Below are 17,414 nucleotides of genomic sequence, written 5' to 3'. Positions count from 1 at the left end.
TGAAGGCACTGGTCCACGACTCCCTTACTGAGTTGGCCGACTGCTGACACACTGGCCAATTGGCTGTTTTTAGCTGGTCGTGGAGATTCAGCAACAGTCGGCTGCCTACAGCAGGCCGACTGCACATGTGGGGGCATATAAATAGGCCCCCACCCCCATACCACTCATTGTATCATACAAGGGATTTTCTTGTGTATATCAGAGCAGAGTTACATGCCTACATCTCTCTCTCTCTCTCTTGTGCTCTTTTTTTCTGCATGCGTTTTTGCTCTCGTGTTCCCAGATGTGGTCATCATCTCCGCTGCGTATTCTGACACGCGCATGGTACCCGTCTGCAAAGCTCGGCAGCCGTAGACTCACCTGTGGCTCTAGTCTAGATCTAGACCCACACGCGGCATGCTCAAACATTGATTTATAAGGCCCCCTCATGCTCATATAGGTCTTTGGTGCTATTTTTAATATGGGATAATTGTCTAGCTCTCTCAGGAGCCAACTGCTTATGTGTGACACTCCCTTGGTCCATGGACATCGACCCATGCCCATGCTAGGGATGTAACACGTTCGAGCATGCACAAGTTGAGGACAGCCAGCAACCTTTTGTATGCACAATAAATAGGCATGCATGAATTGGATCCCAAGATCATCATTGTATGTATTCATGTTTTGGAATATACAGAAGATGAGGATTCACATCTCTTGTCTATTAGGTTTCTGTCCATGTTACTTTCTCAAATTTTCTACCAAACATATCAATCTTTACTTTCCAAAGCTCCTGTGTGGAGCAACACACACAAATGTTGGCACCATTGCGTAATGTATCCGAAAAGATGGAGTTGGTGGGGATTGCTCAATGCAAATTGCTGGCCCTAAGAGTTTTTTTGCTGCTGTAAGTGATCTAATAAAGGCTTTGAGCATCATTTCATGGGGTGAGATGAGTATAGCTATGCCACAAGATCTGTGGGTAAAGGAAGCATATGTTGGTGCATTTCTGTTGGGTAGGAGGGAAGCTAGCCTGCACACACACACACACTTTTTTTTGGTAATATCCAGTGCAGTATATTTATATGCTCATAAATTTACAAGATGGGAAGTCTCTGAAGCGGAGAGTATCCCATATGTCAGAAACATAAAGAGAAAAGCTCTAAACAAGAAGCATCCATATCACCCTCATGGCAGGCATCATATAAGGATTGCCGCAATGAGGCTCTGAAGGATTCATATGACTGGTGATTCTGCCGACCCAAGTATGCCAAATTATGCTCACTCCAAATTGTCCAAAGAGCCCAATATCTCACCCAAGAGAGAAATAGTGAGTATTGGGACAAGGACCGCATATATCTGCCAAAAAGCCAGAAATGTTTCCCAAATCTGTGACTCGGGAAACGGAGCCGAAGAAAATCTGAAATTCTCCTGAGGAGGATCCTGGAACAAGGGCAGTTCCAAAGCAGATGAAGAACAGTCTCTGAGGGAGCCTGACATCTTAGACATGTGGAAGGTGCAATGTGATGTTTAGCAAGTATGACCCCCACTGACAATGTGCCTTGCCTGTCAAACATCTCCAAAGAAAAAGTCTTTGTTTCAATGGCATTTTACACTTCCACAACATCCGGAGATTCTTCCGCCACCATGAGAGGGGCTTCCTTATATGCCACAGAGAATTAGCATGTTGATGAATCCATGGGGCAGGCTGAAGAAGCCTGTAGGCTTTGATGGAGGTTAAGGCAGGAAGGGGAATAGGATGAATGCATGTAGTAGATGGCTGCAATTTCCAATCCATAAGCCTGTCTGTGTCAGCCACGGGTGGAATAGGTAAAAAGGGATGCAATAAATCAGTAATTTTCTTCCATATCAACCTATGATGCATTCCCAATGCATAGGAAGCAGTGGCCCGGGGAAAGGATAAGACATATCCCCGATCATCTACCACATCATGTATGTACCTAATTCCCAGTTTCATAAGATTGTATGCCCGAACAGGTTCCTGTAAAGCAAGTGGAGTGTCAAAGATGGCACTCCAATGAATACTTTCTTTCCTCATCGAGTTCGTCTCCAAGCAATTATCAGGAGCCATTTGACCTTAGAGAGAACTTGTTTCCAGTCAAGTATGAGGGCAGTAGAGAAAGGACAACCAGGTATCCTCCCTACAAATCTCCCAATCACAGCCTCCCAATGATCCGTAATCCAATGACCATAAGCATAAGTCCTCATGTTGACAGACATGGATGCTAACGTACAAGTCCATGGCTGCTGTTGACGGAAGAAAGTATGCAACATTGTAGCCTTCCTTGCAAGTACATGATATTTTATATTGAGGACATTAAGTCCACCATGCATCCTTGGGGAGCACACCATTTCCATCTTCATCAGTCTCAATGCTTTCACAGCAGTTTTTGTCTTCCATAATATCTCCATAGCTTGAGACATAAAAGCTGAAATATCCCTGGAGGACCAATGCAGCAAGGGCAAATAGAACTGGACATAGGACATCACAATGGATTGTACTATTCTGAGCCTGACATGAAGAGGCCAAGTAGAAATCTTCCAATATTCTAGTTTATGTTGAAGCCTTTGGAAAATCCATTTTAACTGCTGCTTTCTGGTGATATGCCATCCTATGGGATATCCCAAATGCCTGACAATATCTCTGGAATGCACCACCTGACCCGGCCAAAGAATAGAATGCCAGTCACATTGTTTCAGGGGGAGTAATTTAGATTTGTCAAAATTGACATGCAATCCCGCTGCCAACCCATATAAAGAAAGAGTGGCCATAAGCATGCGAAGTTCCTGAGGAGAATTCTGTGGCATGAAGAAGGAATCATCAGCATATGCTTGTGCCAAAAAAGATGTAGTCTCTGGGATTTTGAGACCAGTCATCTGTCCTGTGTTTGTAAGATGATCAAGATACATCAAAAGAGGATGGGTCGCAATGGCATAGAAGAGAGCACTGAGAGGGCTGCCCTGTCTAACTGATTGACCCAATATCCATGACCGAGACAGATGGCGCCCAAGAATGCACTGAGCAGTAGAGCCAGAATAAAGCCAGTAAACAGCATTTGCCATCTTGGGACCAAAGCCCAACTTTGTGATGATCTGAGAGATGAAATCCCATTGAACATTGTCAAATGCCTTAGCAATATCTACCTGCAATATAAGCACATCTTGATGTGAATACTTAGCATATTCAATTGCAGTCAAGGCATTGGATATATTGTCATGGATTTGTCTTCGCGGTACAAAACCATACTGATGAGGATGAAGTCCTACATGCAGTATCCTGTGAACCCTATGTACAATCATTTTGGCAATAAGTTTGTAAAGTACAGGCATCAAAGTAATAGGCCTCCAATCTGATATATGATCACACAGATGTTTTTTGGGGACAAGCTTGACTATACCATGCTTCCAAGAGTGCGGCAACTGATTTTCTTGCCAGGCCACATTGATCATTCTCAAAAGGACCTCTTTCAAATCATCCCAAAAAGAAATATAAAATTCCACTGTAAGGCCATCCCAGCCAGGGGACTTGTATTTGCTGAGGTGGAACAACGCATTATCAAGTTCTGTGTCAATAAAAGGCCTCTCCAAGGTAAGAGCATCATCCATTTCAACTATTCCAGAAACATATTGAAGAAATTCAGTCCTGGCATCAGTCACTTGATTTGAAGGGGAACCAGGAGCAGAAAACAATTTCTGGAAATAATTGTGGCATTCGTCTTGGAGATCAGAGAAAGAGTGAGTCCAAGAGCCATCCAGTTTCCTAACCGTCAGACATGAATTTTTATTTCAAGTAGCATGCAAGCCCTGGAAAAAGGATTTTGAAGAGCAGCCCTTATCCATGAGGGGCTTCATTCTTGCCCTAGTCTGCCATTTGTGCAATTTCCTCGTATCATTAACAGTAAGTTTAAATTGTGCATGTGAAAGGGAATCCTTTTCTGAATCAGAGAGTGGCCTCGACTGAGAAAATTCAGTCAAATGTTGTGCTGTCCTTTTTGCCCATTTAACCTCATTCCTCCATTTTGTCATATGCCATTTGCCATACTCCCTAATGACATTCTGAATACGAGAGACGAAGCTGTCCCAAGCATAATTCATGTCCTCCTGGGCATGAACTGGCAAAGGATGAATGGCAAATTTGATCATTTGCTGAAAGTTGTGATGTTGGAAATAAGCCCGATTAACATGCAATAATCTACTGGAGAGAAATGGCAAATCATCCAGAGGCATGCCAAGCTGCAAATTCATCCACAATGGAGCATGATCTGACAAGCCCAATGAGAAATCTATAAGGAGATGAGGGCTAAAATTTGCAAATTGTTGTGGATAAAACAAATACCATCTGTCAAGCCTTGCCCAATACGTAGTAAGTGCATTATGATGAAAAGTATATCCAGGGACTGACCCTTGGGGAAGTATCCATAAATCTTCAGCCTGCACAGAAAGAAGCATGTCATCCCATTTGTGCCTTTCCAATGATAGCATATGAGATCGTGAAGTGGTATTATCTCTAGGCAGAGGGGAATTATTAAAATCCCCACAGATGAAATCATTGGATCTCCATGGATATCTCCATAAAGAATCCCCCAAAGAAGCCCTCATGGCAGAGGTCTGGGAGGCATAGACTGATGCAAACTCAAAAATATCACCATTAACATTGCGTTGTATTACTATCCATCTGCCACTATTGTCATTGAAGGCCAACTGAGGCTGCAACTCATGTCTAACTAGTATGCATACAGCTGAATAGGTAGCAGTACCAGCATAATATATATCATAGCCGTGCAAAAAACCATGTTGTCCAGCCATGGAGTGTTGATTATGCTCTTGCAAACAAACAATATCTGGCTGCATTTTATGTACATAAATCCATAATAGCCTCCACTTTGAGACATTGCAGAGGCTCTGTACATTGTATGTACAGCACTTAAGTGTTTGAAGCATGAAAAGGTATGTACAGCAGAGTGTGTGGATAAGAACCAGACATCAGAGAGGCTAGGCCTCTGCCTGCATAGGCTGCATGCCTTCATTGCCCATGAAAGACATAGCATTTTCCTCTTCTTCTGAATCACATATGGGGATGCCCTTCTTCAGTACGCCCACCCAATTTTGAAGGATAGGAGCAGAGGCTGAAGTAGAAGTTTGTCCTGGTGAGGGAGAAGAAGCATCCCATTGACGAGATTGAAGGGGGCGTTGCTTGAATACAACCACCTTCTTGGGTTGTTTAAAACCGTCTTGATCAATCCCCACAGTTTCCTTCATCTTCTCTTTCCCTTTATCTTTTCCTTTTCCTGCAAGTGCGGGCACCTGATTGACTGATTTTGCATTCTTTGCTCCATTTATATTTGCTGTCTTGACTTGCAAATTCTCATTCTTTTCCCGTGTCTGGGGTGGCAAGGCATTTGGGAGGGGTTGATGCAAAACCATTGGGCATTCAGAGGCTAGATGCCCAAACTTGTGACAGGCAAAACAAGCACCTGCAAACACACCCCACTTCAATTCAAAATACTTTTTGCCCAATTGCACTCCCTCAACTTCCACCGCAATAGAAGGAGGGGTAGGTATGTCAGTGTCCCAGAGAATGCAGAACCTGTTACGGTTTCCCATGGGGCGTGGTGGACAAATGACCAGTCCCAAGGAAGCAGCCAGGCCAGGTAACTCTTCACGCATATAGTCCGGGAAGTTTGCAACCTCAACCCATACAGGGCAGTGATGCCGTATAAGACTTTGATAGTCCTTGTTTGGGGACCAGGGCATAGCATGTACCATTTGCCTCCGATAAAACAGGGGAGAGAACTCAAGAAGCCTCTGCTTGCATGAAGCATCTGATAAATGCACCTCATAAAAGCCTCTGGAAGCAAAATACACTCCCTCTACAAAGCATCCTCCAAGGATGGACTTCATCCACTGCACGACATCACTGGCCGCAGGGATTCTTCCTGGAAAGAATATTATAACCGCAGTTTGAGACAACTTTCTGAGAGGGTTTACCAGGGACGACAACTTCAATTTGTAGGTGACCTCTGGAATCGGTTTGCCCCATTCTTGTCGTGATTGCTGAAAGTCATCCTTAAGGGTATCAAACACATACTGAGCTTCCAACGTAAATGCATCATCTTGTAAAGCCGGCTCTGATAGGCGGGCTGCGGCGCTTAGCATCTGCAGATCTTTCTTTTCGGGCATATGTACAAACATCTAAAGCTGAAGCCATTGATAGAAACACGGAAAGGGAAAGGCTGTGAAAAAGAACAGGCCGATATTGACAGAAGGAGGTTGTGAGGTTACGAAGGCAAGAAGGAAAGTGGAATAGAAACAGTAAGGCAGAAAAGGTGCAGGAAGGCGGCAGAAAAAACTGCAAAAGGACACTATAGAGTTTCTCTCTCTCTTACACACACACACACACACACACACACACACACACCAGGTCGCGGAAGAGAAGAGGAGTAGGAGGGGCAGATCGACAATGAGAAGAGGAGAAAAAAACAGGGAACCTGCACGCACAAAGGGGACCCCCAGAAGGTCACGAGGAGGGCTGCAGGGTCGACACGCAGTCCAGGAGGTAGACGATGGAGGAAGTCACAGGCCTGAGGCAAGGGCAACGCAGGGCTAGAAGCCCTAAAAGGTAGTCGCGGCGGCAGCAGTTCCTTGGCTCTCTCGTTTCTCTCTCTCTCACTCTCTCTCTCTTGTACACACACCACACACACACACACACACACACACACACACACACACACACACAACCTCAAGCACAGAGAAACGTGAGAGTGCTGGAAAAGATGTACTCAATAATGATATGAAAAGATGTACTCAATAATGATATGAAATGAAAGTACAAGTGAGTACTAAAAGGCCTAGGGCAAAGTGCCCAACACACATAAGTGTGTTCACACGGGGAAAAAACCTGTGTCCAGTCACAACGAAAAAGTGCCCGTGAGTAAGCTGGGTTCACACCTGAACTAGCCGGGAGTGGACATGACCAACAAACCCCCCTCAAGTGAATGGTGTGAACGGGTAGTAGCAGGGTGATAAAGCTGTGAATGTTGCCCTGCATTATGCTCCATAGTAAGAGTGAACTGCAGTGCCAATGGAAAAAGCAAGCACTATATGACGGGGAAAAGGAGAATCCCCAATGTCATAGTGCTAATGCTAGAGCACAGTAGTACATAAATGCATCACCAGAAATGCATGGCAAAGATCATGTGGACATCAACTGCATCAAATTGAGAGGCATCGCATAATACCCCCTTGAAGGCAAGTACCAAATGCCAATCTGAACTGCATGTAATCCACATCAATGCTTTGTAACTGCACCAGTGATAAGCATAAGAAGAGGTAGCAGATATACGCATGTGTAAAGGCAACAGGATCCAGAAGTCATGCCTGTGAGACATGCAATGTAAGCTGCAAAACACATCAATGGAGGATCCGATGAGGAAAAATCAGCAATGGTAGGGCTGATAAAAGTAAAAATTCAGCAATGGGAAAAGCTCAAAATGGGGAGAAAAAGTGGGGGCTCGAGGTGGGCATCAGCCAATGCTATTAAACTCTCAGCGATGCCATGATTAGGGGTTGGCATGTATGGCAAGTGTAAAGATGCATAATCCCACAATGAATAATATACATGTGACATGTCAAAACCATGAGAGCAAGCCAACACTGGCCAAGTGTGTAAAAGGCACTCCCAGTAAACATCACATGTGAGAAAGTGACAATGTCAACACTGTAGAAACAATCCCGCTGCAAGGGAAAACAACATAAAAGGCATCTCCCGTAGACATCACATCAGAGAAAGCGTCTAGCATAACCAGCATAAGGGTTAACAAGCATAAGTGACCATGAGGCATCACCAACTGCATGTGGGCAAGTAAAATCCCCCCCCCCCCCCCCCCCCCTGAAATGCATCTGCCAGACAATGCATACCATGGAGTACAAACTATAAAGCATAGTCATCAAAAGCAATGGAGTACAAACTATAAAGCATAGTCATCAAAAGCAATGGCATCAGAAGACATCTCTGCAAGCGATGAAGGTGTAAGGGTCAAGGCTGACACGTGTAGCCAAATTGGCCTGATCTGCACTTGTAGAAGAAGATGCCAGCTTCTTCTTTTTTTCACTCTCAATACGCTTCCTACATTCCTCTATGGTGTGCCCTGTTTTCCTGCAATATTTACAACTCTTTTTCTTTTCAGGTTTAGGCCCAGATCTATTCCCACGAAAGGGAGCAGCCATTGCTGACTCAGCATACATCATGTTGTTCCTGTTGGAATGAGATTGTTCTTCACTGAGCAAGAGAGTCACAAGGTTGTCAAAAGTGACCGCATTAGGTGCATTGCTAGCCAACAACCGCAAAGTGGTACCAAATGTCTGATAAGAGTCAGGCAAATTACGCAAAACTGCGTGAACAAGATAGCTATCTATCAAGACCTCATCAATGTTAATGAGCTACTCTCATAGGTCCTTCACATGTGTAAGGTACTAATCGATAGAATCACCTTCAAGCATGCGGTCAGTCTCAAGCTTGCTCCGAAGGTAAGCTACACGAGCCTCATTATGACCTGAATACAATGCCGCCAAGGTATCCCAAACACCCTTTGCAATGGTGCAAGAACGAATGTACGGAATGATATGCCTGCGGCACGAGAGAGCAATCAATGCATGGACCTGAGCATCCCTAGCATCCCAAGTACGCTGTTGCTTAGTAGGAGGAAGACGAGGAGGTGGACTTGCACGAGGATGAGCTGGAATCACTTCACCTTCCGCTGGAGCAGGTGCAAGAGGACGCTCCTCAGTGCCATCCACATACAGCCATACATTTTTGGCGACCAAAACATGACGCATCATATAAGTCCACATAGGGTAGTTGTCCCCATTGAGCTTGTCCTCTTGAGATAGCATTCCAAAGAGGTCATTATTACTGTTGGCCATGATAGCATAGCAAATCTGTCACAAGTCACCACGAGTATGCAATGCCCAGCAAAACCGTAAGAATGCGGGAGATAAATAGTAGGATAACCAATGGACTGGAAGGAAACTCCTTCACCACGAGAAATACATATGCATGTCCCAAATCTGCAAGTGTACTGCACAATGATGCAAATCTGTCAAAGTGTCCACAATGACATACATATACTGCAGCAAACCACAAATGTATATATATGCCGTGAGAAACACAATCAACTGACACTTGGAAGAGCTGCAAGTGCGCAAATCCTGTAAATCTACTAATGCGATTGTCACCTGAATCAAATGCTGTAATGCCCAAAAATTGGGGGAAATGCCCCAATGCCAACCAAATGTGCTTGTAATACCCAGAAAATTGGGAGAAATGCCCCAATGTCAACCAAATGTGCCTGTAATATCCAAAATTGCCTGCAAATAGTGCCAATTTCTGCAAAATCCCCAAATTTCTAGTGCGATTATGCACCAAATCTGGTGAAAATGCCAATGTGTGCCAATGTTGCAATTGGAGGCTCAATGGTGAAAAGCCCCAAATTTGAACAGGCAATTTGTGCAATTTCAGGTTAAAACTTTGTAAATCTCACAAAGTTAACCTGGAAATCTATATGGGATTGATTTTTTTTTGAAAATTTTCAAATACCTTGAGTTTTCTAGTGTGCAGGTACACTTTGCGCAGGAGTGGTGCAGATCTGCAGGTACACTTTACAGTCATACTCTGGACACGGCGCAAGTACAGGACGGCAATATAGGCCGCTGTATGGCGGGAGGCGACGGGTGGTGCTGGGCAGATGACGGGCGGCACAGATCTGAGGGTGGCGATGGGCAGATCTGAAGGCGGCGACCCCAGATCTGGTAGTTGTGGAGGTGGCGGTGCACGGATCTGGCAGGCGACGACGGTAGAGGCGGCTGCACTATAGTCGATGGTAGAGGCGGCGCTGTGAATTGGGCAACGCAGAGGGCGTCGGGCGAAGCTCGATGCAGAGGCGTACGACACAGATCTGGTGGTGCAGATTTGAGCGGCGACGGACAGCTGAGGGCGGCGGCAGGGCGGCTGAGGGCAAATCCTAACCCTAACCTAATGCAGCAAAACCCTAATGCCCTTATGTGTGCAATAGGCTCAAGCTCAGAAGGGCAGCAGGGGGGAAAACCCTAACCCTAACCAAGCTCTGATACCAATGTTGGGTAGGAGGGAAGCTAGCCTGCACACACACACACACTCTTTTTTTTTTTGTAAAACCAGTTGAAATTGCATTATATCATAAATGTACAAAAAGGTTTGACATCAGGAGGATGTCTAAACCCTAGAACTTAAAAAACAGCAGTAAAAAAGTTCAATGCAAGATCAGGGCAGTGCTTAAGAAAAAAGCCTATGCCCTATCCATCAGAAACAGTAAAAGAAAAGCTGAACACAAGAAACATCCAAATCTCCCTCATGCACGGCATCATATAAGGACTGTCGCAACGAGGCTCGGAAGAACTCATAAGGGTGCTGAAGGGGTGAATTCAGATATGTATGATTTCGCTGTAGCCAGAGGGTCCATAAGGCCCAGTATCTGATCCAATGGAAGAAAAGAGAATACTGTGACAAAGAAGCTGATAAGGTGCCAAACATCCAGAAAAACTTGTACAACCTGTGTGCAGGAAATCTGAGAGATAAAAAATAGGAGATCTTGTCTAGAAGGTTTCTGGAATATGAACAAGACCACAATAAATGCGGAGCACTCTCAGTAGTATGATGACATCTTGGACAAATAGGAGAGGCAATCCTTCTTTGAGCCAATTTCACTCCAACTGGAAAAATACCGACAATGCATTTCCAGAGAAAGAGTCTTTGTTTCAATGGCATTTTCAACTTCCATATCAATGTTAGTTTTGCTTTCCACCAAGCTAAAGACTTATCCAGATGCCAAAGAGAATTAGCATGCTGAGCAATCCATGGAGGAGGTAATATCAATCGATAAGCCTGTATAGAAGTCAATAGATGCAAAGATCGAGAGGATAATCTTGAACTGGAAGACTGAAGATGCCAATCTTGAAGCCTGTCTCTTACATCCAATGTGGAATCAGAATGAAAGGGTGTAAGAGATCTGCAATAGCTTTCCATATAGATCTATGATGCATCCCAAGATTGTATTGTTGGCATGCTGCCGGAAAAGAAAGAAATTGCCCTGTAGTATCCACTACATCGTCAATGAACCGGATGCCCAATTTCATAAGATTGTAAGCTCTGATTGGTTGTTGTACAGCAAGGGGAGAGTAAAAAACAGCACACTCCAATGTATGCTTTCCATTCGAAGCGAGGAAGCTATAGAAGCAGGATGGGGAGACCATTTGATGCGAGAGAGCACTTTCTTCCAATCGTGAATCAAGGAAGTAGAAAATGGACAACCAGGGATTTTACCTTGAAATTTGCCAAGCACTACTTCCGATGGATCAACCAACCAACGACCATAAGCATTTGTGCGCATCCGACCACACAGAATTGCCAACATGATAGACCAAGGCTGCTCTTGTTGAAAAAAGGTTTTGAGCATAGTGATCTTTCTTGCCAGCACATGAAATTTGATGTTTATAATATTCAAACCACCATGCATTTTTGGCGAGCAAAGCAGGTCCATTTTGAGCTAACCTTAAAGCTTTTTTATGAAGCTTAGTTTTCCAAAAAATCTCCATGGCTTGAGACATAAAAGAAGAAAGATCTCGAGATGACCAATGTAAGAGAGGAAGGTAGAATTGGACATAAGCCAGAACAATGGACTGAACAATTCGAAGCCGTACATGTAATGGCCAAGTGGAGATCTTCCAATATTCTAATTTGTCCTTAATTTTGTTTAGCACCCAAGATATTTGTTGCTTATTTCTGATGTTCCAGCCAATGGGATAGCCCAAGTGTCTTACTATGTTTTCGGGATAAATAATCTGGCCGGGCCACAGGATAGCATGCCAGTCACAATGCTTGAGAGGTAAGAGATTTGATTTCTGAAAATTAATTTTTAAACCAGCTGCCAACCCAAAATCTGAAAGAGTATCCATCAATAGACGAAGCTCCAAAGGACTGTTCTTTGGCATGAAGAATGAATCATCTGCATAAGCCTGTGCAATGAAAGGCCGTGAACCAGAAATCTGAAGCCCCTCTAACTGTCTAGTATCAACCAGATGATCCATGTAAAGAAGCAAAGGATGCGAAGCAATAGCATAGAACAGAGCACTGAGAGGGCATCCCTGTCGAACTGATCGTTCTAGAGTCCAAGACTCAGACAAATGTTTCCCTATAAAGCATTGAGCAGTGGAATCTGAGTAAAGCCAATATATGACATTAACTAGCTTTGGCCCAAAACCAAGTTTAGACATGATTTGAGAAACATAATCCCACTGCACCGTATCAAATGCCTTTGCCACATCCACCTGCATGACCAAGACATCTTGAGCAAAGTATTTTGCATATTCCATTGCAATGAGAGTATTGGAGATATTATCATGTATATGCCTTCTTGGAACAAAACCATATTGCCTGGGATGAAGTCCATCATGAAGGATATCCTTTATCCGGTGTACCAACATTTTAGCAATAAGTTTATATATAACAGGCATCAAAGTGATAGGCCTCCAGTCATCCATTGTCTCACACAGGGGTTTTTTGGGAAGAAGCTTAACCAGACCATGCTTCCAAGCTGAGGGAAGATGTTGATGCTGCCAGGCTACATTAACGAGCTTCAAGATTGGACCCTTCAATTCAGCCCAGAAGGCTGCAAAAAATTCAACCGTCAAACCATCCCAACCTGGGGATTTATGTTTACCCAAATGCTTGAGGGCTTCATCCAATTCTGTATCCGAAAAGGGCATTTCCAGCATTGAAGCTTTTTGCACAGAAACAATAGGAGAAACAAGGTCAATAAATTTGCTCCGAGCCAATGCAGCCTGAGATGTAGAAGAAGATGGTAGAGAAAAAAGAAGCCGAAAATGATCTAGACATTGTTTTTCTAGTTGAGATAAAGTCTGGGTCCAAAGACCATCCGATTTCCTGACTCTCATGATAGATTGACTTTGTCTGTACGTGTGTAAGTTTTGAAAGAAAGATTTCGAGGAGCAGCCCTTATCTAGCATAGGTTTAACTCTTGCCCTTGTCTACCATTTGGAAAGCTTGCGTTTATCATTAGCATCAATTATGGAAGAAGCACAAGACAATGAATTCTGTTCAGAAGCAGAAAGAGACCTTTGATGGCTAATCTGTACCAAGGACTGCTTGTATGATTTTGGCCACTGGATATGCTGTCTGGTTTCTGCCATGTACCATCTTCCATATTCCTTAATGACATTTTGAATACGATGTACAAAAGAGTTCCAAGCAAAATCCAGATCCTCCTGAGCATGAGATAACAATGGCTTACAAGCCAATCTGATCATTTGCTGGAATTTTTCATGAGAGAAATATAATTCATTAACCTGCAAATGTCTGACTAAAGAGAGTTGAATGTCATCCAGAGGGATACCAAAAGAAAGGTTGAGCCAAAGTGGAGTATGATCAGATAGTTGTTGAGAATAATTAGTCCACATTTGACATGTATAATCATCATATTGTTGAGCATGAATAAGATACCATCTATCAAGCCTGGCCCAATAATCTGTAAAAGCATTATGATGATATGTGAATCCCAAAACCGAAGGGTGAGTTGCTGTCCATAAATCTGCAGTATGAAGAGAAGAAGTCATATGTTCCCATCGCTGGATTTCAAAGGGAATCATATGGGATTTATGACACACACACACACACACACACACACACACACACACACAACCTCAAGCACAGAGAAACGTGAGAGTGCTGGAAAAGATGTACTCAATAATGATATGAAATGAAAGTACAAGTGAGTACTAAAAGGCCTAGGGCAAAGTGCCCAACACACATAAGTGTGTTCACATGGGGAAAAAACCTGTGTCCAGTCACAACGAAAAAACCTGTGTCCAGTCACGACGAAAAAGTGCCCGTGAGTAAGCTGGGTTCACACCTGAACTAGCCGGGAGTGGACATGACCAACAATTTCATGAAAGAAGCCATGCTGCCTAGAATGGCCCAACCTTTGTTAATGGGTGTATGGGCACATCTTGCAACTCCCTTGCTGCGTAATATGGCTTTCAAACCATTGGCAAGAAAAGGAAAGTTTGGCGATACACAAGATGTGCAGGTGTGAAGGAGGAGGTTGCTCGCATGTTTTGAACCATGCTAAGGCCATGGACCCCCCTATTGTGACTTTATGATGACCTGCATGGAAAAAGAAGGCAATTATCCTGTCATTGCTGTTTTATAAAGGCAGGAGTAACAGTAGCATCTGCATCCTTGTATGGAATGGGACACTGCCTGCCTTGGCACCACTAATAATCAATTTCATACTGCTCAAGTTTTCTTTAAGGGTATAACCATTAATTAATCCATAATGGGAGTCGGGAAGATGGGCCAATCATGCATTTTGGTGAGCATGATGGTGCCCCTGGCCAGGTTTGTGTGCATATGGTCCTTTGGTGAATGTGCATTGTGATTGCATTGTTTTCTTGTTTCATATCTTATAGCAAAGCTTAGGAGTTTCTCAACCATATAGGTGGACATCTTGGCTTTGTGTGCTGAGGGTATTTGGTAAACCTTCATTACTTTTCCAACAGCGTATAGTGTCCTTAAAAAAAAGGGATACATTAAATATTATATATACACAAAAGAGCAAGCCCTCCATTGTTTGTAACCTACATGACTTAACATGACGTACCTCTCAAAATCTTGTCTCATATCTTACACTATAATTTGGAGTGAACTTGATTGTGCCATTCTGAGTGGCACTTAATGTTGCTTGATGCTTATTTTTATTTTCCCCCCCTGGCATTGTCACTTTTGTATGCAGCTCAAAGCAGGAGATGTCCAAATCCTTGGCGCTACTGCATCTGCTCTGGTTAAGCAAAGTTCCTTGTCATCTGAAGTTCGGCATTATGGCTTGAAGTTGTTGCAAGTAAGAACTGTCAGGATTACTGAATTCTTCTTTTTTTCTCGTGGGTTAGAGCTAATTTGCAGGGAAATCACAGTTTTTTGGATAAACAATTTATAAGATAGTTTTTGTGTTATGTTTTGCCAAACAGATCATGTTGGACGTCTATGAGATCATTCATTTTGCTTTGCATTTTCAATAAGTAATTGTCTTTCTTGGAATCGTGTTTTTAAGGAGCTAACTGCATAAATCATATTTTTAGTTCACAGCTAATTGTGCCAACCCGTATAAAAGCTTAATTTACTCCCAAACTGCACGTGTCTTTAACAAGATAGAGTTGGTCGTATCCAAACTACATCAAGATTTAACGCACTTTGTGCACGATATTTTGTTTTTAATAAGGAAAGAAAAAGCACCAAAGAATTTCTTTAAATGAAGGCTCAGATACGTCACAATGTGGAATCTCATCATGGAATACTAGGAACATGGAACGTGAGAGGAGCATCAGTCCCCAATAGACAGTATACCACTCTCCAGAATGTCAAGCATGGGGCTATTGAGTATGGCCGAGAGGTCTCCCTTAGCTACGTCACGTAGAAAGGTAGTTTGATGGCTCTGGGGGCATGTCTTGGATTTGGAGCTGATGAGGGGATTGTGGCCGTCGTTTGGGAGCTAGGGGCGTCAGGCACAGTGGAACGCCGAGGGCTGGTCCGAGCTAACTCTTGTCGGGTGAGGTGGGTTTGGAGTTGCCCGAGGTGGGTCCACAGGATCCACTGTATCGGAGTCTTCCACCTCCTGGGTCTAGAAGAAGCTGGTGATGGTTGGCCGGCGAGGGAGGGGTCCGGATGGCTGGGGGCGAAGCTCTCTCAAAGAAGTATCCCTATGTGAGAGAGAAAGAGAAGAAGAAATTCACCACAAAATTTAGAGCGGCACCACAAGGGAAGAGATGGATTATATTATGAAGAAGCGAGAGGACAAACGACAAGGGAGGGGGGGTGAGGGCGGGCGAGTATGAGATGTATAGAGGGGGACAAGAAGGAGAATGTGTAACTATTTGGCCCTTCTAGCTCTATTTCACATGATGACACCCATGCCCGGACACGAGATAGGTGGAAGAAGACATGGAGACAGGGTTCATAAGGTTTGATTAAGATTGGAAAGAGGAGACTGAGCCGGACCAAAAAGCTAAAAGCTGCTTTTTGAAAAAGCAGCTCCAAGGTCAAAAAGCAAGGCCTTGAAGCTAGAAAATCAAACAAGAACTTTTGACTAGAGTTGAGTAATATTTTACTATTAAAAAGACCAAAAGCAAAGTAAAAGGCAAAAGCAAAGCAAAAGCATCACTTCTTGGTAAAAAACAAGGCTTCCCTAAGAATAAAAGAAGCATAAGCCTCTCTTGAGCATCAAGTGGAAGAAGAACCTCTTCATTGCGTTGCCATCTTCGTTGAAGCATGGAGATCATCTTCTCGATCATCATCTACTTGATCATGAACCAAACCATGGAGTTTTTCATCGTTGCCCGCTGACTTTGGAGTGCCTCCATCGGCTGAAGTGCCATGTCATCACATGTCCGTACGGATCCGTAACATGTCCGTACGATTGTATGGATCCGTACGGACATGTACGGAACTGTACATACTGGAAATTTCAAAAACCCTAAAACTGCTTTAGAAACCCTAAAAACTGTTTTTTGGAGTTTTTAATCGCCTAAAAACCATTAAAATAGGTTTTATATCAGTTTTCTTGTCAAAAAGAGCTTTTCCAAGGTTTTCTTCATTGACAAGGCTATAGGAGTTATGGAGATTACTCATGGGATGAGCGAGTGTTTCCTAGATGTGGACTTGGATTTGGATCTAGAACTTGGACTTGGACTTGGGTTTGGACTTGGACTTAGATATGGACTTGGACTTGGACTTGGATTCATTGGATTTGGATTTGAATATTAGAGCTAGTACTAGCCCGGTGAGAGATACTTGTGGGTCACCCTGTGGTGCGCTCGGCATCAAAGATCTTGTGTCTCGACATTGACATCGACTTGGATATCCTACATCGGCATATCTAATTGTTTTATATTCATTGATTGTATTGATCGTGGCCATCGTGCTCGTCAATCGTTCTTGAATAAATTCCTGAAAGGAGGCAGCGCCTGTTACCCGCTTAGTGTGGTGTATTATGCAAGATCCCTATTCCCTTCTCTCTATCTCCTCTCTCTTTATTTATCTTTATCTCTTGGTTACATGGCTGAGTCTGTAACTGCACGCCCCGCTGGGCTTACAATGGTATTAGAGCAGGATTTCTCTTGAAGAAACTTTCTTGGGGTGACAGAACCATGGCAAGAAGAGAGGGATACCAAGGGCCTAATGAAGGGAACAACTATGAGTCCGATCCAGGACTTCAGGATGGAAACTAGGGTCATCAGAAGAGTACCATGACTTTCAACAGCTCAGACAGTTTCTCCAAGATAAAGAATTCCGAGCTTGGAGAGCCAGGAAG

At 43.6% G+C, this 17,414-nt stretch overlaps 1 protein-coding gene across 3 annotated transcripts in view; it reads left to right on the top strand.

The window, feature by feature from the left end:
* Positions 1–17,414, top strand: part of LOC147620003 (ARM repeat superfamily protein) — a 90,429-nt gene that overhangs the window by 16,770 nt on the left and 56,245 nt on the right. For 2 of the 3 annotated variants that reach the window (XM_086772128.1, XM_086772126.1), the window contains exon 2: positions 14,844–14,948. The exons of the other annotated variant lie outside the window; for it this stretch is intronic. Coding sequence is in view for 1 of the 2 variants with exons in the window: in XM_086772126.1 (XP_086628252.1) it covers positions 14,844–14,948 (105 nt within the window). In the remaining variant the exon portion in view is untranslated. The remainder of the gene's footprint in view (positions 1–14,843; positions 14,949–17,414) is intronic. 3 annotated transcript variants of the gene reach the window in all.

The sequence above is a fragment of the Cibotium barometz genome, chromosome 32 (assembly GCF_041138505.1).
Source record: "Cibotium barometz isolate CiBa-2024 chromosome 32, ASM4113850v1, whole genome shotgun sequence".
Lineage (NCBI taxonomy): Eukaryota > Viridiplantae > Streptophyta > Polypodiopsida > Cyatheales > Cibotiaceae > Cibotium > Cibotium barometz.
The sequence above is the reverse complement of the archived record's forward strand: the minus strand, read 5'-3'. Positions and strand labels throughout refer to the sequence as shown.